Raw genomic sequence first — 24217 nt, 5'->3', positions numbered from 1 at the left:
AGCCCCAGGCGCGGACCTCACCCCAGCAGTGAGTGCAGAGATTTCAGGACCTCCTTTAAAGAAGTGGGACGGGGTTCTTCCCTGTCCTACCCCATTCCACATGCTGTCATGGCCAGTGGCTGAACAACCTGACTTTTGAAATTGGGACTTTCTTTTCTCCTACAGCCAAATGAACGCATGGAGGAGGAGAGGGAGGACGATGCACCGTTTAGAATCTCAACTGTTTCTGGCTTGGATAGTCCCAAAGCAGAGGTGGTTCCGGACCCCGGGGGACTCTTCAAGCCCCGAACACCCTGGATCAAGGCTCCGGTTGGGCCCACCCATCCCCATCACAGCCAGCAGGACTGAGAGACCCCCTTCTCCCCACCCAGGATCTTGAATCGTCCCCTCTCCCGCCACATTTCCTCTGGCCCAGGTCCCTGAACCCCACCCCCTTCCAACAGTGTTACCTTCATCTCCTTGCTGGTTATCTTCCCAGCTCTTGATGTAGTCATCCTGCAGAGGGAAATGCAGAGGAAGGAGAGGCAGCTGGGCAAGGGAAAGGATCAGATTCCCCCAAAATAGCCCTTCATGTACCCCCACCCCACTCCGCCTGCTCTCTGGCCACGGCCCCCCTCAAGCCCTCAGTTTCTCCGGTGACGGGGTGGGGTGGTGGGCAGGGGAAGCAGGGGTGGGAGCCAACGTTGCTCAGGAGAACCAGGAACACCCGAGAAGCCGTACTCACCTCCACTTCCTAGAGTATCCAGATACCAGGCCGGAGCAGGGTGGAGCAGGTCAAGAGAACAAGAGACACAGGAGATCAGACCTTGAAGCTGTTAAATAAACCTGCTCCTGGGCAGCGTCTTAACTGTGCCCCTTCCATGCCCCACAGGAGTTATCCCAGGACAAATGTTCAGCTGGGTAGGGGAGGGCTGGGGAAGCTTGGAGGCCTACCAGTGGGTAGAGAGAGGGAAGGAAGGGAGGGAAGACTTCAGTAAGAAGGGCAGCAAGGATCTTTAGGGGACGTAGGGCTGAGGGCTATAAATGGGGTTCCCTGGCCAGGGCTCAGAGTTACAGGTTATGACATCGCTTTTGTCATTTTTCTTTTATGGTATTTGTTAAGTGCTTACTTTGTGCCAGCCACATAGTCTATGTTCAACCCTGTCTATGTTCCATATGGGGCTCACAGTCTTAATCTCCATTTTACAGATGAGGTTATTGAGGCACAGAGAAGTGAAGCGACTTGTCCAAGGTCACAGGGCAGGAAAGTGGAACTTTTCTGTCAGGGGCCACTGTGCTAGGTTCTCTTACAGCAGGAAGGGCTGCAAGGCTGGAGAGGCTCTGCCCCAGCTCACAATCCCCTACAGAACAAGGATCATTCCACCCCCAAATGCCCTTCTTTTCTTCTTTCTCTCCCACAAGCTGAGAGATCAACCAGTCCTGCGGGGCTGAGGGAGGGGTGAGATGAACGCTATGGGTCTCCCATTCAGCTCCTGTGCACCCCTGGGGGTCTCCCCTTTGGATGGCCCCTACCCTCCCTTTCTCAGGGGCTATCAAGGCTGGTGGCTTGTCAGTCAGTCAGTTGTATTTATTGAGCACTTTTGTGTGCAGAGCAGCGATTGGGAGAGTACAATAAAATAATAAACAGACACATTCCCAGTTTGCTGCCCCAATCCTCGGGGCAGGTCCCATGGCAACCTGTTAGACAGAGGACCAGCTAGCCTGGTCCATTTCTTCGAGGACCATCTGGAGTCAGGAATCTGACTCTTCCCTGGAGGAGTGGGAAGAGGCAGAGACCCCCCTCCCTTCCTTTTCCGCTGACCCCCAGCTTCCAGATGCCAAAACCCAGATGCTCTAAAAGACAGGAGTGGGGAGGGCTAAGCCTCGCTGCTCAGGTCCCACGGCCCATGACCCTGCAGCTGCCTGAGGGCCAAGCTTCTGACCCTCCCCCACCAGCTCCTCAATAAAAGACCCCCCCCCCACTACCCCAACTCCTTCCGTCCCCCCTTCTCCATCCCGGCCGGCATCCTCCAGGATCTGAGCGGCATGCAGAAAACCAACAAACGGCTCCCAGTGAGCCTTCATTGTTGAGACCCAGGGCTCCCTGCCAACAGGGAAGTGGATTTCTCAGAGGCCGGAGGCTTGCTGCATTGTGGTGCCAGCTGCCAGCTACTGCCTCTGGGCTGCCCTCCAAGAGGGACTGGCAGAGCTGGCGGAGCCGGTGCAGTTGTTGTGGGGGGGGGGGAGTGGGGAGTAGTCGGTGAGACACCACCATCCTCCAGGCCCCGTCGACAAGCGCCCGGGGGACAGGGTGGCGGTGGGTGGACTAGGGTTGCTTTGGGGGGCTGGGGACGGGCCTGGTGCCCAGTTCCCTTAGCGAGATGAACCGGTTTAAATGGCAAGCGGGAAGATGCCCAGCTACAAGGCTTCACTGCAGCGGGTGGGTTGCTGGACAGCTGTCGGGGGCACCGGAGGTGAGGAACCCAGGAGGCAGAAGAGGGTCTCCCAGTGAACCAGTGAGGGTCATGGTCAGCCCTGCTGGGTCCAGAAAGATTCAAGTAATGCAAGGGCAATCAGCACCATGGCCAGGGCAGAGAGCGAGAGAGAGCGAGAGAGAGCGAGAGAGAGCGAGAGAGAGAGAGAGAGAGAGAGAGAATATGTGTATGTGTGTTTGTGTGTGTGTTTGTGTGTTTGTGTGTGTGTGTGTTGCAGGCACACTCTTTTTATAGTATTTGTTAGGTGCTTACTATGTGTCATAAGCACTGGGGTAGATACTGTTCTAAGCACTGGGGTAGTTACAAGTTAATCAAGACAGATACAGTCAGTCCTGTCCCACATGGGGCTCACAGTAAAAGTAGGAGGAAGAAGAAGTTTTGAATTCCCATTTTGCCATTGAGAAAACTGAGGCACAGAGAAGTTAATTGATTTGTCCCAGGTCACAAGGCAGACATGCGGCAGAGCCGGGATGAGAGCCCAGGTCCTACATGTGTAAAGAGCACAAACACACAGCCTAAGAGTAAGGAAGAACCTCTATTAAGCTACAAAGCAACCAGATCAGTCCCGCCTGTGGTTTCACCCTCACTTCCACTCCCTGCACCGCATCAAGCCTTCCCCGGGCTCCTCTTGGTCAGCAAAGGGTAGCGATTTGGGGAGGGGAAAGGCCCTGCTTGGGGGCTGCCCTGAGAGAAGGAACAGAGATGGACTGTAAGCTCATTGTGGGCAGGGAATGTGCCTGTTTATCGTTGTATTGTACTCTCCGAAGCGCTTAGTATGGTGTTCTGCACACAGTAAGTGCTCAATAAATACAACTGAATGAATGAATGAATGAGCAAGAATGAATGAATGAGCAACAGACACCTCTAAGGTCCCTTGGAACCCCTGGTCTCCCAACCTGGGGAGGGTCGGGAGCTACCAGATGAAGGAGGACGGAGGCAAGGATGCAGAAACGCAGGAAGAACAAAGACTTCGGCAAGGATAGAAGCCCTTCCTATCCTGGGGCTGAGGACCCTCCATCCTCATAGTCCCCAGCCATGAGAAGCAGCTAGGCCAAGTGGATAGAGCACGGATAGTCAGAAGGACCTGCGTTCTGACTCCGGCTACATCACTTGTCCGCTGTGTGACCTTGGGAAAGCCACTTAATTTCCCTGTGCTTCGGTTACCTCATCTGTAAAATGGGGATTAACTGTAAGCTCCTTGTGAGACATGGACTATGTCCAACCTGATATGCTCGCATCTACCCCAGAGCTCAATACGGTGCCTGGCACATAATGAGCGCTTAACAAATACCCAAAACAACAACAACAGCCCTGGAGGACAGGTCCGGCCAGGCAGCTGGGCCTGCCTGATCCACCAGGGTCTCGCTTGGGCAGAGGCCGCAGGCTGTTCTGTGCCAGTCAGGGAGGGCAAGAGAAGGCTGACAATGAGGAAGGGGACTGGTCCAGCCTGCCTTCTGCAGTTGCCAGAAGTAGGCAAGAGTGGGGATCCAAAAGACTGCCCACCTGGGCTCCATCCAGGGTCCCATCTCCTGCAAACAGAATGGGCCCACACCCAGCTCCCCTCTCGGTCCCTCCCCTCCGATCAGAGCCCGCCCAGCCCTGGCACACCGGGAGCAGCTCGGTGTCTTCACTCCTGGCTCTGCCTGCTCCCCAATATTGGCCCCTCTGGCCTCAGACTTGTTTCTGCCCGAGGGGCTCCGTGCTGGAGCCATGTTCCGAGGCACTGGAGAGGACAGGGCATAGGCCCAGCTCAACTGAGCTCCTGGCAGCAGTGAACAATCTCAGCACTTGGTAACAGCAAGCAGCGCTGACTCTGAGCGCACTCTCTTTCTCTCTCTCTTTCTCTCTTCTCAGCCAGAAGCTGAACGAAGCAAGCTCCCTGCCTCCCTGGCACTGGTCGGCCCCCGAGCCTCGTGCATAAGGCCCCGGAAGCACAGCTGATAGCTGCAGCTGCTCCTGGTACCTACCCAGATCAAAGCCAGCGTGTTTCTCCACAACAAAAGCCAACAACTTTGGCAGAGACAGAGGGTTGTTTATTTTTTTACAGTATTCTTTAAACATTCACTATGTCCCAGGCGCTGTACTAAGTGCTGGGGTAGAGACAAACTAATCAGATGGGACACAGTCCATGTCCCATATGGGGCTCACAGTCTTAATCCCCATTTTTCGGAGGGGGTAATGGAGAACTAGAGAGGTGAAATGACTTGCCCAAGATCACACAGCAGACTAGTGGCAGAGCTGGGATTAGAACCCAGGTCCTTCTGACTTCTAGGTCCATGCTCTATTAGAAGCATCACGGCATAGTGGATAAAGCACAAGCCTAGAAGCCAGAAAGATGCGGGTTCTAATCCTGGCTCTGCCACTTGTCTGCTCTGTGAGCTTGGGCAAGTCACTTCACTGCTCTGTGCCTCAGTTACCTCATCTGTAAAATGGGGATTAAGACTGTGAGCCCCAAGTGGGACAACCTGATTACCTTGTATCCACCCGAGATCTTAGAACAGTGCTTGGCACATAGTAAGTGCTTAATAAATACCATAATAATAATAATTATTAATAATAACAAATACAGCAATTACTATTGTTAGGCCATGCGATTTCTCAGAAGGTCAGGGCTGGGGGAATATGTTTGAGGAAGCTGGGACTGAGGCAGGCCCACTCAGGGTGGGGAGGTCCTCCGGCAGTAAATTGGGAGGGGTCCCAGTCTTATTCCTGGAGCCGCGGGGGTGGAACCGCAAGGTGTTTAGCTGTGGGCAAGAGGAGAAGGAAAAACAGAACCCTGATAGAGCCCTCTGTACTTGTGTCCTCATTCATGAAGCGCCTGATTTTTAGATAGCAGAGAGAAGCTAATCAGGGTGCTTTAAGCTAAGGAAACACCATTCCCCGAAACCTTGGGGAAAAAAGGGGACCCTGAGAGGTGACTTCATCCCTTCCCCTGTCCTCATTCTGAAGACCTCCAGGCTCTCCCTGAGCGCACTCCTTCCCTGTGCCTCTGGCAGCGTGCACAAGGCTCAGGGAGAGACCAGTGGCAGGGAGGAAGGCAACTTGCTTGGTTCAGCTCCTGGCTATGGGCTGTATGTTATAAATAATAATAATAATGGTACTTGTTAAGCACTTACTCTGTGCCAAGCACTGTTTTAAACCCTGGGGTAGATACAGGCTAATCAGGTTGGACCCAGTCCCTGTCCCACATGGGGCTCACAGTCCCAATCCCCATTTTCCAGATGAGGTAACTGAGGCACAGAGAAGTGAAGTGATTTTCCCAAGGTCACACAGCAGACAAGTGGCAGAGCTGGGATTAGAACTCATGACCTTCTGACTCCCAGGCCCGTACCCTAACCACTACGCCATGCTGGTTCTCAATCTTCAAATCTTCAAATGCCCTGTCTGACTGGACCTTATCAATTCCACAGAGCTGGGTGTACACGTTGGGAGAACATGGGAGTCTCATGTTGGCTACAAACAGAGGCAGCAGCTGCTTTTTCTCTCTCCAGAAGCCACGGTCTGACCCTGTTTAGAAGCAGCATGGCCTAGAGGATGGATCACGGGGCTGGGAGTAAGAAGGACATGGGTTCTAATCCACCACTTGTCTGTTGTGTGACCTTGGGCAAATCTCTTAACTTCTCTGTCCCCCGGCTACCTCATCTGTAAAATGGGGATTAAGAGGGTGAGCCCCATGTGGGACAGGGACTCTGTCCCACCTGAATAGCTTGTATCTAAAGTGCCTGGCACATAGTAAGCACTTAACAAATGCCATTTTAAAAAAAACAGCACTGGAAGAAGTCCTCTAGACTGTAAGCTCATTGTGGGCAGGGAAAGTATCTGTTATATTGTTACATTGTACTCCCCCGAGAGCTTAGTACAGAACTCTACACACAGTAAGCGCTCAAAAAATCCAATTGACTGAGAATGCTGAGAATGTGGCTCGTGTGGATTTTGAAGCAGCATTGCCTAGTGGATAGAGCATGGGCTTGGGAGTCAGAAGGATCTGTGTTCTAATCCTGGCTCCTCCATTTATCTGCTATCATTTGGGCAAGTCACTTCTCTGTGCCTCAGTTACCTCATCTCTAAAATGGGGATTAAAACTGTGAACTCCATGTGAGACAGGGACCGTGTCCAACCTGATTAGCTCATATCTACCCCAGTGCTTAGAACAGCACTTGACACATAACTCTTAACAAATATTATTATGATTATTATTATCTGTACTGCCTGAACCCCTAGAGTTTGGCCAATGAAGGCCCCCAACAGGGGGCTCAATTTTACCTCTTGTAAGGTTCTTGGAGGCAGGAGAAAGTGGGACAGGGATCTTCCCTGCTACCCCAAAGGAGCCACAAGAGATGCCACTAAATGGACCTTAGAGAGTTACCCCAGGTCCCCACCCACCCTCAACCACTCCCAGATTTGGGGTGGCTGAGCCCCAGAAACTCCCTACTCCGAATAGAGGCCACTTGGCCCCAGGCCTAAACCGCCACTCCAGTTTCCCAGATGGAAGAGGTCCTCCTGGGGAAAAGAGGGAGAAGCAACTGGGTGGAGGGAGCAGCGGAAGAAGCTGGGCCTGGGAGCAGATGATAAGGGGGCCCCAGAGGGCTGGGAACAGACCTGGCAGTGCCAGGAGAGATGCTGTTTCTGTTTGAACCCTGTTGGGCATTTTCTGGGAGGGACTTGGACATGACAGCTGATTCCTTTACCTGGGAGGGGAAGGGAGAGAGAGAGGAGAGAGAGAGTGTGTGTGTGGTGTGTATATGTGTGTTTGCTGCAGGGAGGTCTGGGGAGAGGGAAGGGAGAGAGGGTAAGTCCCACAGGGCCTGAAGGAAGAGCTAGAAATCAACAAGGCAATCGGATAAGGGAGAAAAAGGAGAGGGCAGGAACAATGACAAGAATGTCACTGTGCCACCAAAGTGCCAAATAGGAGCGCTGGCAAGGGTTTTCATCTTTAAAATGGGGATAAAGTCTGTAATAATGTTGGTATTTGTTAAGCGCTTACTATGTGCAGAGCACTGTTCTAAGCCCTGGGGTAGACACAGGGGAATCAGGTTGTCCCACGTGGGGCTCACAGTCTTAATCCCCATTTTCCAGATGAGGTAACTGAGGTACAGAGAAGTTAAGTGACTTGCCCACAGTCACACAGCTGACAAGTGGCAGAGCTGGGATTCAAACCCATGACCTCCGACTCCAAAGCCCGTGCTCTTTCCACTGAGCCACACTGCCTCTCCTATGAGGCAGCCTATGTCTATGAGCCCGATGTGGGACAGAGACTGTGTCCAACCTGATTATTTTGTATTTACCTCAGTACTTAGTACAGTGCTGATCGCATAGTTAGTGCTCAACAAATCCTACTGTCATTATTAATAATAATATTTTATTTTTATTATTATTATTAAGGGAGGTGACCTAGAGGCCTCACTTGGTGGTCCAGGAGGAGGGAAACTGTAGGGATGGCTGGAGAATCAAGAGCTGTGGGGTTGGTCCTGTGACCAACAGTAAAGAGGCAAGGAGAAGTGGCTGCTGAGCTAGAAAGGACCATTTGGAGGACAGAAGGAAAGATGGACGGCCTTCCCCTGAAATCTCCTTCTCTCAGCCGAGTCCCCGGTCAAGGCAGAGAGTCTGATATGGGGCTAAGGCTCCAGCAATCAATCAATCAATCAATCAATTGTATTTATTGAGCACTTACTGTATGAAGAACACTATCCTAAGCACTTGGGAGAATACATTATAACAGAGTTGGTAAGTTTACAGTCTAAAGGGAAAGAATGATATTAATATAAATAAATAATTTACAGATATGTACATAAGTGCTGTGAGGTGGAGGAAGAGGTGAAAAAAGAGAACAAATCCAAATAGGAGGAAAATTCAGGAAAGGAATTCAGGAAAGGAATTCAACCTTTCTTCCTCTTCCCCAAAGTCACTAAGGCAATAAGCCCCTTCTGGCCCTGGAAGTCACTTGACTGGCTATACAGTCTGTAAACAGAAATAAACTGTTCATTAGCGAGTGTGAATAACACCACCAGATTGTGTCTATTTCTGTTGCCAAAGTGAGTTCATTAGCACTTGTGAGAAATGCCCAAACAACAGCCCCAGAGGGTGTTTGTTAAACCGGATTGTTGTTGTGTGGGTGTTGGGGGAGGAAGGTGGGAAATGAGGCGGTAGCTTTAATTCTTTCCAAGTGATTTGCATCAATCCAGAGGGGGATTCCGGGATTTCTTTGATCTCTAAGCACCCTGAGTCTCCAAGCCCCTGGGGGTGTGCATGGATGGCGGAGGCAGCGAGGTCATTGGCAGTCAGGTTCTGTTCCTCAGCTCCCGTTAGGAGAGGGTCCCCCTCAGTCTTGTTGGCAAAGGCAGCAGCTACCCTAATCAGACCCTCCTCCCGACCCTGTACACCCATCCCTGCCTCCCAAGGGTGGCTTTCACCCGCCCATCAACTCCTACCGTGCCCCTCGGCTCACAGCCTTTGAAGCCAAGCCCACCTCTGGTTTTGATCTCTGCAGCAATATTGGGTTGCCCTGGCAACACAGCTCCCTGCTCCCAACTGACTGCCTGGGGCTGTGGCCAGGGAGGTGGTACTGGGGGGCTGGCGGGGGGTTGGGTCACAGGCTGGTTGGGTGGGGAGGAAGCCAGGAACAAATTAGGGTTTTCAAATGCCCTATTCACTCCACTTCCCAGAGTCCCACCCCGACTGCTCAATTTAAAACTATCTTCCAGAAGGCACCATCGAATCTTACCCAGCTCCATCTCCTCCTGGGGAATCCCCTGGGCTTGACTTTCCGTTGGTTGTGAAGAGTTGAGGCGGGAGGGAGATGGAGTGTGGTACCCCTCTGTCTGGGGACTCTTCCCTGCCCTCCCAGCCTAAGGGGAGCCTAAGACCCCCCCAGCAGAACCATAGGTACCCCACTCGGAAATCTACAGACTGGAATGTCCTCCCTCCTCAAATCCTCCAGACAATTACTCTCCCCCGCCTCAAAACTTTACCGAAGGCACCTCTCCTCCAAGAGGACTTCCCAGACTAAGCCCTACTTTTCCTCATCTCCCACTCCCTTCAGCATCGCCCTGGCTTGCTCCCTTGGTTCTTCCCCACTCTCCCCGCCCCACAGCACTTACATATATATCTGTCATTTTATTTATTTATATTGATGTCTATTTGTATTGATGTCTGTCTCCCCCTCTCTTGACCATGATCTCGTTTTAGGCAGGGATTATCTCACTTTATTGCTGCATTATACTTTCCCAAGTGCTTAATAGAGTGCTCTGCACACAGTTAGGGCTTAATAAATAGGAATGAATGAAAGAATGAATGCGTTCTGTCCAGCAAAGAGGCCTTGATCTGCTGAGGGAATGGGGAAGGGGAGGATCAACCCGTTGACACCCAGGCCAGAGAGGAGAAGGAAAGGAAGATGAAGTGAAGGGTGACCTCTGACTCCTCCTTGGATTTGGGTGGGGGGGGAAAGGGGAGAAACTGTTATCTCCCTCATCACCCCTGCTGGGAGGTGGAAGGAGAAAGGAAAGGAAAGGAAAGGAAAGGAAAGGAAAGGAAAGGAAAGGAAAGGAAAGGAAAGGAAAGGGGTGGGGGGCCGTCACTGTTTGCTCCCCTCTTAGGGAGGGAATGGGAGAGGGATGTCCGGAATTCAGGCCCGGACTTTTCCCATTGCCCTGCCTTTGGGAGGAATCTCCTTCTGGGCCAGGAATGTGCTTATCGGGCCCTCAGTTGCCAAGACTGCAGGGTGCCCCGTGCCCACTGCATCCATTCCTCCTGGGCTCCGAGGTTTGCGATGTGAGAGAGGCTGGCTCCCAACCCAGGTCAATCCACTCCCAGGGCTCTTGTGGTAGATCCCAGGGCTCCCTGGGCCCCAGGCAGAGGCAGGTAGTGGGGTGAGAGCTGCTGCATCGCACCAACACCCCACACTGAAGGATCCCATCCTCTAGGCAGAGGCAGGTGGGGAAAGACTCTGGGTGGCTGAGGGCTGCCTCCCACCAACGCCCCACACAGAAATCCCCTCCTCCAGGCAGAGTCTCCTTCCGCTCCGTCCACCCCAAACTTGGTTTCCTGGGCACTGGGCCCATGACTCACGGGGGTGTCTAGGGAACCTGAGCCGCCCTGCCCTGCTCCTCTTCCTCCCTGCCTTTGGCTGCCAAGCCCACCAGGAATAAACCGGAAAGATGAAATAGTTTCCAAGCTGCACCTGAGCTCGTTTTCTGGCTGCATCCAACCTCCTGCCCAGAGGGACCAGAGCCTGTACCTTTTCAAAGGACAACAGCTGCCTTCTACAGCTGCATGAGGCAAACAGCTGGACTGTAAGCTCACTGTGGGCAGGGTCTGCATCTGTTTACTGCTGTACTGTAGTCTCCAAGGGCTTAGTACAGTGCTGTGCACACCGTAAGCGCTCAATAAATACCACTGACTGACACGCTCCCTTGCCACAAAGACGCATTCCCCCCTCCTCCCTCACCCCAACTCAGACCCAAGCAAGGCTCAATCATTCATTCATTCAATCAATCGTATTAATTAAGCACTTACTGGGTGCAGATCACTGTGCTAAGCGCTTAGTTCAGATGCAGGGCTCTGCCCCTACCCTTCCCTGGCTCAAGGGCAGAAATACTCTTAGCCCAAATTTCCTAAGTCCAGAGGGCAAGCTACAGCCCCTACCCCAAACCCGGGCGAAGAATGCACGGTCAGCTCCCAGACCTTGGTCCAAATTCATACCTACTCCTGGGAGCTCCCAGGCATCAATCCCCCTGCCAGGCTGGGGGATTCATTTATTCAATCATATTTACTGAGTGCTTACTGTATGCAAAGCACTAGACTAAGCACTTGGGAGAGTACAACATAACAATAAACAGACATATTGTCTGCCCACAGCGAGCTCACAGTCTAGAGGGGAGACAACAATATAAATAAATTACAGATGTGTCCATAAGTGCCATGGGACTGGAAGGCGGAGATGAATGAAGAAAGCAAGTCAGGGTAATGCTGAAGAGAGTCAGAGAAGAGGAAAGGAGGGTTTAGTCAGGGAAGGTCTCCTGGAGGAGATGTGCCCTCAATAAGGCGAGATGTGCCCTCAATAAGGCTTTGCCCACACAGTCTCTGACATGGCACCATTTTCCAAATAATAATATCTGTGGTATTGTAAAGTGCTTACTATGTGCCAATCACTGTACTAAGCTCTGGAGTAGATGCAAGAGAATCAGGTCCCACATTCTAAGTAGGACAGAGAACAGGCATCGACTCTCCATTTTAAAGATGAGGGAATTGATCGATCAATCAATGGCATTTATTGAGCGCTTACTATGAGCAGAGCACTGCACTAAGCATTTGGGAGAGTACAAGGTAACAGAATTGGTAGATACGTTCCCTGCCCACGATGAGCTTACAGTCTAGAGGAGGAGGCAGGCATTAGCTGAGGAATAGAGAAGTGAAGTGACTTACCCAAGGTCCCACAGCAGGGAAGTGGCAGAGAACCCAGGCTCCTCTGACTCTCAGGCTTGGGCTCTTTCCCCTAGGCCACACAGCTTCTAAAACCTCCTTATCCCAGTGGCACTGACTCCCCTCAGCCTCTCCCTCCCTGATGACTCCATCTAGCAGAGCCTGAGCTTGAGCAGGGGAACATTCAGCTCAAGCCCATCTCAGCCCCAGGTGAGGTGGGGCTAGCCTCAAGCTTCCAAGGCAAAAAGAGCAGCTCCATCCCCTGTCTCCCTGCGTGGGTCTATTACCAATCAATCATATTTATTGAATGCTTACTGCGTGCCGAGTACTGTACTAAATGCTACCGAGAGTAATAGGCATATGTCTAGTCTACTATTCCTGGAGGGGCTGAACAGTTAGCAAGCATATGTCTAGTCTACTATTTCTGGCAGGGCAGAGCATTTCATGACTCCCGGTCAGGAGCATTTCAGTATCACCGTCACCAACAGGTACTAAGAATCTACTGTGCCCTGAGCTATGTACTGAGCCCCTCGCTGTGGGCAGATACTTAATGTCTGCAAAGCACCGCACGGTGGGCAGAACATTATACTGAGTGCCTAGGGTGTGCAGGACACGGTACTGGGAACCCATTGTGTGCAAAAGCACTGCATTGAATGTCTATTAAATAGAGAGAACTGTCCTAAGCCCCTACTCTGTTTAGAGCACTGTTCCAAGCCCCTACTCTGTACAGAGCACTGTTCTGAGAACCCAGTGTGAGCAGGACACTGCTCTGAGCACTTCCTGAGTCCTGGGCACCATTCTGAGCACGTACTGTATGTACTGCATCGGGCTTTGAGGGAACATCCAAAAGTAGTAAAAGAGGCTTAAAGGCCAACCGGAGAGACAGGAGGTAGATATTGGTAAACATACCATAGTTGAGAAGCAGCATGGCCTTGTGGATAGAACTTGGGCCTAGAAGTCAGAGGCCCTGCCACTTGTCTGCTGTTTGACCTCGGACAGGTCACTTAACCTCTCTGTGCCTCGGTTCCCTCATCTGTAAAATGGGATGAAGACTGTGAGCCCAAGTAGGACAGGGAATCTGTCCGACCTAATTAGCTTGGATCTACCCACCGCTTAGAGCAGTGCTTGACACATTGTAAGCGCTTAACAAATACTAATATCATTATATTAATATTTATAATATTATAAATATAATAATATTAATAGAGTGAGCAAGTAGACATAAGTAAGACTTGCGTGAAGAAATCAGTCAGTAAATAAATGGATAAATTCATGAGTCCCGAGGTGGCTGAGGGGAGGGATTTTCTTTCCCAGGCTTCCAGCTGTCGGTAGTTGTTTTGCTGAGCCCTCCCCCCATCCTCCCCACCCCCGTCCCCTACTGCCCCAGCTATTTGGCCTGGCTCCATGCTTCACACAGTGCTCCGTACACAGTAAGGGTTCAGTAAGCATCACTGATGGATTGATTGATTGACACCCAGTGTCACTCACCCCACTCTCTAACAAGACCCGAGAGCTTCTGAACAGGGCGGAAAACAGCCAAAATGGAGTCTTTGTGACCCATTAGATCAGCACATTCTTCTTGCACCTCTCAACCTCCTTGTCTCGACTAAAAGCCCCGCCTCCTCCTCCATCTCACCCTCATGTTCAAAATGGAGAGTCTGTTGGCCCTGACCCCTGTCCTTTCCAGCTGGTAGGCTGGTCATACTCTAGCAATGAGGTAGAGAGAGGCAGGCGGTTGAGGGTTTTTCGTGCCAGTCACCAAGGACGCCCACATCTCCTCACCCCGACTGTGCACTTGGGCCCTGAGTCATGGCACCACTTTGGGCCACGGGGGAGAAAGAGCCCAAATCAGCTGTAGGAGGGGCTTAGTTCATCTTTCCAGAATGAGCCACCCTGCCCAGTCCAAGTGGCCATTCTGAGGGAACACAGTGGACAGACGTTGGTCCTTTTCAAGGAGCAGGATGACACATTGTTTCCCCACTGTTCCTCAGTGTTTTTCCTTGGAGTTTGCTCCTAGGCCCCGCAATGGGTAGAGCACATAAGGAGCCAAAGAAAGGGAATTTGGACTCTTTCCAGCCCTCACCTGCACCCCCAAAACAGAGGCCCATGGTCTCCCCTCTCTAACGAACCTCATTTACGGAGCCTCCGCTCTGACCCAGCTATTCACGGCACTCTCCTCGGCCGATCTCGAGCCTGTCTATCCCAGGTTGCTGCTCTTTGACCTCTCGACTCAGAATATTCAGAGTGGAGATAAAATAAATAAACTATGGCATTTTTCATTAATAGTAATAAAATAACAGTAATATTGTGGTATTTGTTAAGTGCTTACTATATGCCAGGTATTATACTAAGCACTGGGGTAGATACAAGGTAATTGGGTTGGGGGCAATCTCTGTCCCACATGGGACTCACAGTCCTAATCCCCATTTTACAGATGAGGTGGTATTTGTTAAGCGCTTACTATGTGCAAAGCACTGTTCTAAGCGCTGGGGGGATAGAAAGTGATCAGGTTGTCCCACGTGGGGCTCACAGTCTTAATGCCCATTTTACAGATGAGGGAACTGAGGCCCAGAGAAGTGAAGTGACTTGCCCACAGTCACACAGCTGGCAAGCGGCAGAGCGGGGATTCGAACCCATGACCTCTGACTCCCAAGCCCGGGCTCTTGCCACTGAGCCACGCTGCTTCTCTAACAGACACAGACAAGTGAAGTGACTTGCCCAAGGTCACAGAGCAGACAAATGGCAGAGCTGGGTTGAGCACCCAGGTCCTCCTGACTCCCAGGCTTGTGCTCTATCCACAAAGGTGCTTTTCCTAAGTTCTTACTATGTGTCAAGCACTCTACTAAGCTTTGGGGTAGATGCAAGATCATCAGGTCTCACACGGGGCTCACAGCCTAAGTAGGAGGGAGAACAGGTATTGAATCCCCATTTTACAAATGAGGGGACTGAAGCACAGAGAAGTTAAGTGACTTACCCAAGGTCACAAAGCAGGTTAAGCGGTGGAGCGGAGATTAGAACCCAGGTCCCGAGCTCCTTCTGCTAGGCTACGCCACTTCAAATTCTCTCCAGGCTGAGGGGTCATCGGGGAACACTGCTCAGAGCGGACCAGGTAGCCGCCTGGGCCACGTGAGAGTCCAGCAGTTTCTCTCAAATTGCCAGATTGGGCTCTAGCCTCCTCATCTCCTTGAGCATTACATTCACCTGCAAGTATGCCTGCCCACTAAGGGTATTAAGATTCACGGGAAGAGTCACTTCCCCACTCTTCCTCTGCCACTGGCGGGGACAGGGTTTGACCAGCAGATCCATCTTGCTGGGATAGTCTCCTGGGCCCCAGGAAGGAGGAGGCAGGTAGTTGAGCTGCCAACTCTCCACTCTCCTCCCAATTCCAAATTGTAGGAATCTCCTCCCCGCCCCTCATCCCGGACACCCAACCCCCTCACCTCGAGCTATATCTCTGCCCTTCCACAGCGTGGTCTAGTGGAAGGAGCCCAGGCCTGGGAGTCAGAGGACCTGTCTCCTCCTACCTGCTGTGTGACCTTGGGCAAGTCATTTCTCTGTGCCTCGCTTCCCTCCTCTGCAAAATGGAGATTCAATACTTGTTATCCTTCCTTCTTAGATTGTGAGCCCCGTGTAGGACCTGATTATCTTGTATTTACTTCGTTCAGTGCTTGGCACTTAGGAAGCGCTCAACAAATATCCAATTATTTATCATTATTATTATTATTACGGTTCAGACTGAGCCCTGGACTCTTTTTATGTAAAAAACATATGAGGGAGCTGAGGTCCATCAAATTCATCAACTTGATGAGGAAATTCAGGCCCCTTTCAGGCAGAGTGAATTCCTCTCTGTCCCACAGCCAGGCAAGCGCAAACAATGCGAAATAAAGGACTGCAAAGGGTTGACTCTCAAGACTGCCCTGGAAAGTGGATTAGCAAGGAAAGTGTGACATTTCAGCCAAACTCCCTGCTTTTGGGACCCGTCCTGGTTCTCCAGGTCTGCGAAGAGCGAGGTAAAGTGGTTGAGGTGCCAGCCGCCTCCTGCTTTCCAGCAGAAATGTTCACTGGACAGTCCCTAGGGCAGGGATTTTCCTCCCCGCTCTCTCCTCCAGTTCTCTCAGCCAGAGCCTGTCACCCTGCAGGCCACGGGCCTTTAAAGGAACCTTTATGGCATAAGAGAGCTCGAAGCTGTTCAACTCACTGTTATCTGGGCTGTTTTAGGACACAGGGAATGGGAACTGATCTGGGGAGAAGGTGGACGTGGCTGGAAGGAGAAGAGGAGAGGGGGTGCTCAGTCCCCATCCCCCACTGAGGGGAAAGGGAAAGATGGACGTTCATTATGGGCAGGGAACACGTCTGCTCAATCCGTTGTATTGTGTCCTTCCAAGTGCTTATTATAGTGCTCTGTGTGGAGAAAGTGCTCAGTAAATACCATGGATTGGTTGACTGATTGATAGATGGAAGAGTGAGAAGCATTTCAAGGAACACTGAGGCCCCTTCGAGCTGTCAGCCACCCCCTCTTCGAGGACCTGTAAGGTCAGGGAGTCAGTGAAGGAGGCAGTGACTCGGCCTCTTCGTTACACCGTTTCCCTCAGCCGCATCACGGCTCAGGCAGTTTGCTTCCGGGGTGGGAGACTGTACAGATATTCCCATAACAGGATTATGGAGTGGGATACGGATGGCCGACATTAATGGTTCTCGCCAGCCGGATGCCCTTGCGGGATCACCCTTACGGAAAGTAAATTGTAAAGGGCAGGACCTATATCGCCCGCCAACCTCCACCTCCTGGAGCCCTGAGCTTAACGTACAGCTGTCGATCACTCCCACCACTGAACTCTGTCCAGCCTTTTTGTCTTTGCTCCCTTCCTGGAGGTGTGGAGGATTAACATAGGAATGAAGTAGATGCGAAATCTCTGCCTTCTCCACATAAATCCTTGATATCATATCATACTTGTGGGGGGGTGGGTGGAGGGGGGGTGTTTTGTGTGTGTGTGTGGGTCTGAAACATATTTTAAACCCAGTCCCAGATGGGCATTATCTCCTGAGGGGAAAAAAGGGATATTCAGTGGCTTCACGTTTGCTGCGTTTAATTGGTTCCAACCAGGAGGTTTGGTGGAATGAGTCAGGGAAAGCAGCCCTCCATCCTCTAAGAGTCCCTGGGCCTAAAGCATTGCAAGAGCCACAGGGCAGGCAGGAGGGGAGGTGATTTCCTGTCTCTCCTCCCCCCAATCCCCCACGTCAACAGGGTGGAATGACCTCTCTTCCTTTCCCCGAAGCCCCGTCTCCGAGATGGGACAAGTAGGCTTGGCCCCAGTCCCACCCCGCCCCACCCTGCGAGGAGGAAGGAGGTGGCACCGCGCTGAGCAGCGCCCGCAATTTCCCCACTGATCTACAGGTACCTATAAACAAAGCGCTGCATCAACACGGGCACCGGAGCCCGAGCCTGAGCCCGCACAACTCTGCAGCCTCCTCCCCGCTCACTGCAAAGCCCTGAGCAAGGTTAAGCTGACGACTCCCGGCTCCACGGGATGGAGGGGCCGAGCAATTGCTGATCCCACCGCCAAACCTACAGTCCCCAGACCCACGTGCTCTCCTTCCCTGCTGAGGTGGCATCTGGGAAATGAAGTGACTCCCCCTCAGTTCCACACTTGGACGTGGCCAGGGGCAAACCGGCCCCTAGCATTTGCCCTTCGTGGTTCCCTTTTTTGTTTCCTAGCCATCCTGCTTTGTCTTGGGGCAGAGACTGAAGTCCATCATTTCAAGGAGGGAGATTCCCCTATCAATTCTCTGCTTCCCCTCCCGGACCCCACCAACACACCCACTCAGGTCTGGACCCCTACAATGACCCCCGGACAGTTTTTCTTGAGGTGATGGTGGATTCTGAAGTCTCCAGAATCCCTTCCTCCTGAATAAAACTCCCTCCCCTCTATCCTCACCACCAACCCTACAAGTCAGACCCATCGAACCCCCTCTCAGCCCCAAGCAAGGCCAAGAGGAAACACCTATCTTCCGATAGAGGAGGAAGCCAGAGGGGAGGGCATCTCCCCAGCTACTGCCCCATCCCAATCTTACCTCTACCACACTTCTTCCTAACCCCTTCCTCATAGATGGATATTCAAGACTCTGCAGCTGGCCCCTTAGATGGAGTGGAGGGGGATGTACCCTTGGATGGGGTGGAGGGGGCCTGCCCCTTGGATGGGTGAGGGGGGCTGACATTTGGCTGCCCCTTGGATGGGGTAGAGGGGGTCATGTCCTTTGGATAAAAAAATCACAGGTTAGGGGGTTCCCACCGGTCCTGGAAGGAAGGGAAGGGAGCAATGGCAGGGAGGGAATTCAGGATGCCTCCCAAGCCTGATCACAGCTCCTTTAAACCAAGAGAAAGCACTAGATCGTTTCCAAGGTGGTTCTTTTTTCCTTCCTTTTTCCTTCTATTTCTAGCCAATAGAATGGGATGGAGGGGGTCTGGTCCCTTGGAGGGGGTGGGGGAAACTAGCCCCTTGGGTGGGATGGGGGGAAGGGCTGGCCCCTTAGATGTGGTGGGGGAAACTAGCCTCTTGGGTGGGATGGGGGAGGGAGAGATGGACCTTAAGATGGGGTGGGGGAAACTAGCCTCTTGGGTGGGATGGGGGGGAGGGGCTGGCCCCTTAGATACGGTGGGGGAAACTAGCCTTTTGGTGGGATGGGGGAGGGGGAGCCGCCCCTTAAGATGGGGTGGGGGGGAAACTAGCCTCTTGGGTGGGATGGGGGGTGGCCCTTAAAATGGGGTGGGGGAAACTAGCCTCTTGGGTGGGATGGAGGGGGGTCGGCCTCCTAAATGGGGTGGGGGAAACTAACCTCCTGGGTGGTATGGACGGGGTTGGGGGGGGTGGCTCCTTAGATGGGGTAAACTGTCACCCCGGGAGGCCCTTACTCTCCAGAAGCTCGGCGAGCCGGGGAGGGGAGGGGTCTCCTAAATCGGAGGGATGGGGAGAGGGTAGCAGGGCTCACCGGCGCGGGGGCGGGAGGGGAGTTGGGGGGAGATGGGGGGGAGGAAAGAAGGGAAGGGAAGGGAGGGCATTGTTTCCCCTCCCCGCCGAGGCGATCGGCTCCCCTCGGGCTGTCGCCCCCCGGGGCTGGATCCCCAGGGCCCGCCCCCACCCCCGTCCCGGACCCCGTCTCCCCCACCCCCAATTCCCCCATCCCGGCCCACTCACATCTCGGAAGCGGTTCCAGTGCTTGATCTTGCCGCTGTACTGGGAGATGGACGACAGCCATTGCTCGTCCTCCATGAAATTGCCGGGGGTCTCGCCTTCCTTGCCGCCCCCCTTGCCGTCCCCCTCGGCCGAGGAGGAGGCGGCGGCCCCCAGCAGGAGCAGCGCCAGCAGCCCGCAGCCCGGACCTCTCATCTTGGATCTCCACTGGGGGGGTGAGTGCCGGAGTGTGGGTCTCTGTCTGTGCGTGTCTCTGGTGGGTGCCTGCGTGTGTCTCTGGGTGTGTGTGTGTGTCTCTGGGTGTGTGTGAGTGTGTGAGAGAGAGAGGGTGTGTGTGTGTATGGGGAGAGGATGGGAGAGGATGATTTAAAAAGAAAAAAGAATTCCTTCCCCACCCACCCACCCCCCTCTGTCCAAGCACCCCCCTTTTGACCGAACAGACGCTTCCCTTCTTCCTCCCTTCCTCTTCCTCCCCCGGTCTGACTCGTGCAAGGGATGGACGACAGAGCCCAGCTGAGCCGGGACCCGGCTGGGAGATGCACTTTCCTGGGAGAAACACACACACGCACGCACACACTCCCTCACACAAACACACACACACACGCCCCCAAGCCCTCCAGTGCTGGAAGCAGAGAGGAGAGGGGGGGAAGAAGCAGGGGCTGCGCCAAAACAGGCTGTCTCTGTAACTGTAGCATCAGCATCATGTTTGACATCATCATACCTGGTGAGAGCGAGAGACAGAGAGAGGGAGGAAGGGAGGGAGGAAGAGAGAGAAAGAGGAGAGAGAAATACAGAGAGATGAGATGGGCGGGGGGAGAGAGACGAAGGAGGGAAAGAGATGGAGAGAAGAGCTCGAGGGAGAAAAGATTGAGAGAGAGAGAGAGAAGAAATAGTTCAGGATGGGGTTTTAAATTCAATGGCAGATCAGAGGCAAAGTGAAGCAGCAGTAGCGATTCGCAGTAGCAGCAGCCACCGCTGCCGGCAGAGCTGGAAAGAAGGGAATCAAAGCCCGGGAGGAGGGAAATCCTGATGGCCGGCTTCTGGGCCGGCCACCCACCCTGCACCAGGCCAGATTGGGCCATCAGTCCGTCCCCCTGGGGGAACAACGCCAGCCACCACCGAGAAGCTGAGCCCCAGTCAGGGGTGTCCAAGGGGAAAAGGTCCTTCTGCCCTCCCTTTTCGGTCCCCCACCTCTCTATTCACCTCGAGCTCAGGAGTCAAGAAGGGACCTGAGATGGGTTGGGGCGGGACCCCGCGGCTTCGGGGGGACCTTCGAGGGACAGCTAGGCTCCCCGGAGGGCGGTGGATGAACCCAGCCAGTTCAATCCACTTGGGTCTGACCGGCTGTGCAGCCCCTGCCCTGCCCTTTCCAAGTCACCCGGCGGAGGTGGAAATGGAATTGGGTAAATCCAAAGCCCCGATTTGGAGGACTGCCGGTCCTCTGGTTGGCTTTCACCCTGGGAATCCTTAAAGGCAAAGGTCTCAGCTGGTCAACGCCTGCAGAGTTATCCTTTGCAGTTTGGAGAGGACAGCTTCCTCCAGTCTTGCACTAGGCCTCGAGTCCCTCTGCTGAGTCAATTTACTGTCCCGCCGATTTGCTTTGTTAGTCTTTTTCGAGAGAAAAATCACCGGGATTGAGAACAAAACAAAATAAAATAAACAAACAAGAAACTCCCCCCCTTAGCACCCCCCTCCCCCCGCCTTTTTTTTTACCCTCCCGCTGCTTTGAAAAGGTTACATCCAAGCTGGTGGAAAGCTACAGCCCAGTATTATCCCATGATCAGATGAGACTACAGACAGTGTTTACATTGAAAATCATCTGGAGAGGAAGCAGATAATCTGGTATATTGAACTCTCAGAACCTGAGCCTTCCATTACACTTTGTGTGATCTTCAGGAAAAAAAATAGAAAAAACAATATGATCTTGATCATTGGAAAGAGGAAAAAACTCTTCCAGGGAGTTCCCACTGGCCCTGGAAGGAAGGAAGGGGAACGACGGCAGGGAGGGAATTCAGGATACCTCCCGGGCCTGCTCACATCTCCTTTAAGCCGAGAGAAAGCACTAGATCATTTCCAATCTTTCTGTCCTTTCCTTTATCCCTTTCTATTTCAAGGCCTGGATTGAGCGGTGGTGCTGGATGGAGGGCCTTGGGCATGGCTGTCTTTAAAGTACAGCCTTCCCACCCCCGCTAAAGCTGGCGGGGGAGCAAGCTGCTGCCTCATTCCTTTCTGATAAGAGTGACTTTTCCACATGGATCTGGGCCACGGCATTCATCCTATTTCCCAGAAGCTGTCCACTGCCCTCAATTCTGCGGGCTGAGCGTGCGGTAGATCTCCAAGGCTCGGCTCGGCCTGCCGCGTCGCATCGGCCCGGCCATTTCTAAGACAGGCAAAGGAGCTGCTGACTGGGGAGGACCTCCTGGCTTCTCTTCCCTCTGGACTGCTGAGTGAAACCACCGGGAACCCTGCCTCCTTCCCCAGCATGCAGAACCAGGGGGATTTAAACAGCGGAAGCCTTTGTGCTACAAATTTTAGAACGTCGTGAAGGCTGTGGTTGTGACCGGATTTGGGACGACCTGGGCAACCGCTGGGGCCTATTGTACTCTGAACTTGGCCTGTTAGGCTGTTTTTGTATTTACAGGCATTCAGTCGGATTTAGTGAGCGCTTACTGTGTGCAGAGCACTATACTAAGCTCTTGGGAGTGTGCAATAGACCAATAAGCAGACACGTTCCCTATCCATGAGCGTACAGTCTAGAGGAAGCTTACAGTCTAGAGGACTGTAAAAGTGAAATTTATATCATTTCATCTAATGTTCATATCTTTAAATTACTTGTTACAAATCATTTATTCCCCCCTCTAGACTGCAAGTGCATTGTGGGCAAGGAATGAATCTGTTTATTGCTATATTCTACTCTCCCAAGCACTCAGTACAGTGCTCTACACACTGTAAGCACTCAATAAATGTGACTGTCTGTCTCCCCCTCTGGACTGTAAGCTCCTTATGGGCAGGGAACATGTCTGTTAATTCTGTTCTATTGTACTCTCTCAACTGCTTAGCACAGTGCTCGGCACATAGTAAGTATTCAGTAAATACCACTGATTGATTGATTGATCTCTCCTATTGTCTGCTGCCCAACCCCTCCCAACCTTATTCTTAGATGATGAACCCCCAGAGAGCCGGGAATAGTGTCTACTTCTCTTTCCCTGCACTCAGGACAGTGCTTTGCAAACAGTAGGCTCTTAATAAATGTTATTACTCTTCTGATTACTATTTCTACTATTACTACTGTTCAGGAGAGGTTCAAGAGTGGAGGGGGGGCTAAAGAGGCAGCTGCCTGATAAAGATGGCACAGGCTGGATACAGGCATTCGAAGACACAGCCTATAAGACATCGTCCACAGCCCTATCCATCCGCTTGAACAAGGCTCTTTCCTTTATGGACGGAAATAACAGGCAGGACCGTCATGGCAGTCCTCAATCAATCAATTAATGGTATTCATTCATTCATTCATTCAATCGTATTTACTGAGAGCTTCCTGTGTGCAAATCATTGACTAAGCACTTGGGAGAGTACAATACAACAGAGTTGGAAGACACATTCCCTGCCTACAGCGAGCTTACAGTCTAGGGAAAGCTGTATGGGAATGAAGCTTCTCTTTCCCGGGCCAACTGGTACCTACTTCACAAACTGGTCACAAGCTCAAAGATAGTATTTTTAGAAAGAAAGCAGAAATGGAGCTTGCCCTACTCAGTGGTAGCCCCAAATCTTCCCGTCTAGAAATCAGGCTCTCTTGAGTGAGGAGTGCTGTTAGCGAGGGGCTTTTCCACTTACTGAGTTGCACCATTTCCTTTAAAAGTCAAAGTCAGCTTAACCAGATCATTTTATTTTATTGCCTCGACCACAAAGCAGTGTCCTGAGCTCTTTCTCTAGGCTCCCCGAAGGGTTCAAAGGTCAAGAGATGTGGGCTACAGGGACTTGCAGGCATCCCATGGAGTGCTGGGAAACAGGATCGGTTTGCTGACACTCGATATCCTTGTCATCCCAAATTTGTTAAACCCTGAAGCTTGTTTTCAAAATATTTATCAACATCAAAAAAGCATGACTAAAATCCTTTGGCATCTGGCACCGTAACAAGTTCGTTCATCAGAGATCGTACCTGGCCCACTGGAAAACTTTCTGTCTCATAGTTTTCCTCACTAGGGTGCTTAATCAGTCAAACGGTGGTATTTATGGAGTGCCTACTAACTGCAAAGTTCTTGGGAGCTTTAAACAAAAACAGGCAGCCCATTCCATGCCCTCAAGGAGTTCACCTCCCTACCTCAAGGAGACAAATAGTGTTTGCAAATTGTGGGAGCCAGAGGAAGAGCAGCCATTTAGCAGGTAGTTACTAGTATGAACATATGAGTAGTATGAACATGTCATGATGAAAGAGGAATATTCAGTTATTTATTCAGCTCTTTACGTACATTCTGACGATGGGAATAAAATACATGTTAAAAGGGGCAGGTGCATTGAGGTTAACTTGGGGTTTTGTGAGTTCATCGGGGAAAGGAGGTGGAATTTTATAGGAGACAGTGTGGCTCAGTGAAAAGAGCTTATGCATCCAGGAGTTAGGAGTCCCAGCTCTGCTACTGATCGGTGGTGACCTTGGGCAAGTCATGTAACCTTTTTATGCCTCAGTTTCCTCAGCTGCAAAATGGGGATAAAATACCTGCTCTCCCTACATGTAGATTATAAAGCCCCATCCGCCAGGGGTGTGCCTAATCTGATTATCCTGAAACTACCCAACTGTTTGGCACATGGTGAGCACTTAAATTCCATCGTTTTGTTTTAGGAGCACTTTGAAGATGAGAACTGTGGGGTCTGTCAGATTTGGCTGGGGAGGAGGTTCCGGGCCAGGGAGCAGCATAATAATGATAATAATAATAATGATGGTATTTGTGAAGCGCTTACTATGTGTCAAACACCATTCTAAGCGCTGGGGTAGATACAAAGTAATCAGGTTGTCCCACCTGGGGCTCACAGTCTTAATCTCCATTTTCCAGATGAGGTAACTGAGGCATCGAGAAGGTCAGTGACTTACCCAAGGTCACACAGCAGACGAGTGGTGGAGCCGAGATTGGAACCCACATCCTC

The 24217-nt window shown here is 52.0% G+C and overlaps 1 protein-coding gene across 1 annotated transcript in view; it reads right to left on the bottom strand.

Moving 5' to 3' along the window:
* The window catches only part of SPOCK2 (SPARC (osteonectin), cwcv and kazal like domains proteoglycan 2), a 31016-nt gene extending 11604 nt beyond the window's left edge, over positions 1-19412 (bottom strand). Inside the window, exons 1-3 of the mRNA XM_029060318.2 lie at positions 19082-19412; positions 725-733; positions 450-495 (exon numbers count right to left, since the gene is read on the bottom strand). Coding sequence (XP_028916151.1) covers positions 450-495; positions 725-733; positions 19082-19273 — 247 coding nt within the window. The 5' untranslated portion in view covers positions 19274-19412. The remainder of the gene's footprint in view (positions 1-449; positions 496-724; positions 734-19081) is intronic.
* Between the last annotated feature and the right edge of the window lie 4805 nt (positions 19413-24217).

The sequence above is a fragment of the Ornithorhynchus anatinus genome, chromosome 3 (genome assembly GCF_004115215.2).
Source record: "Ornithorhynchus anatinus isolate Pmale09 chromosome 3, mOrnAna1.pri.v4, whole genome shotgun sequence".
NCBI classification, from domain to species: domain Eukaryota; kingdom Metazoa; phylum Chordata; class Mammalia; order Monotremata; family Ornithorhynchidae; genus Ornithorhynchus; species Ornithorhynchus anatinus.
The sequence above is the reverse complement of the archived record's forward strand: the minus strand, read 5'-3'. Positions and strand labels throughout refer to the sequence as shown.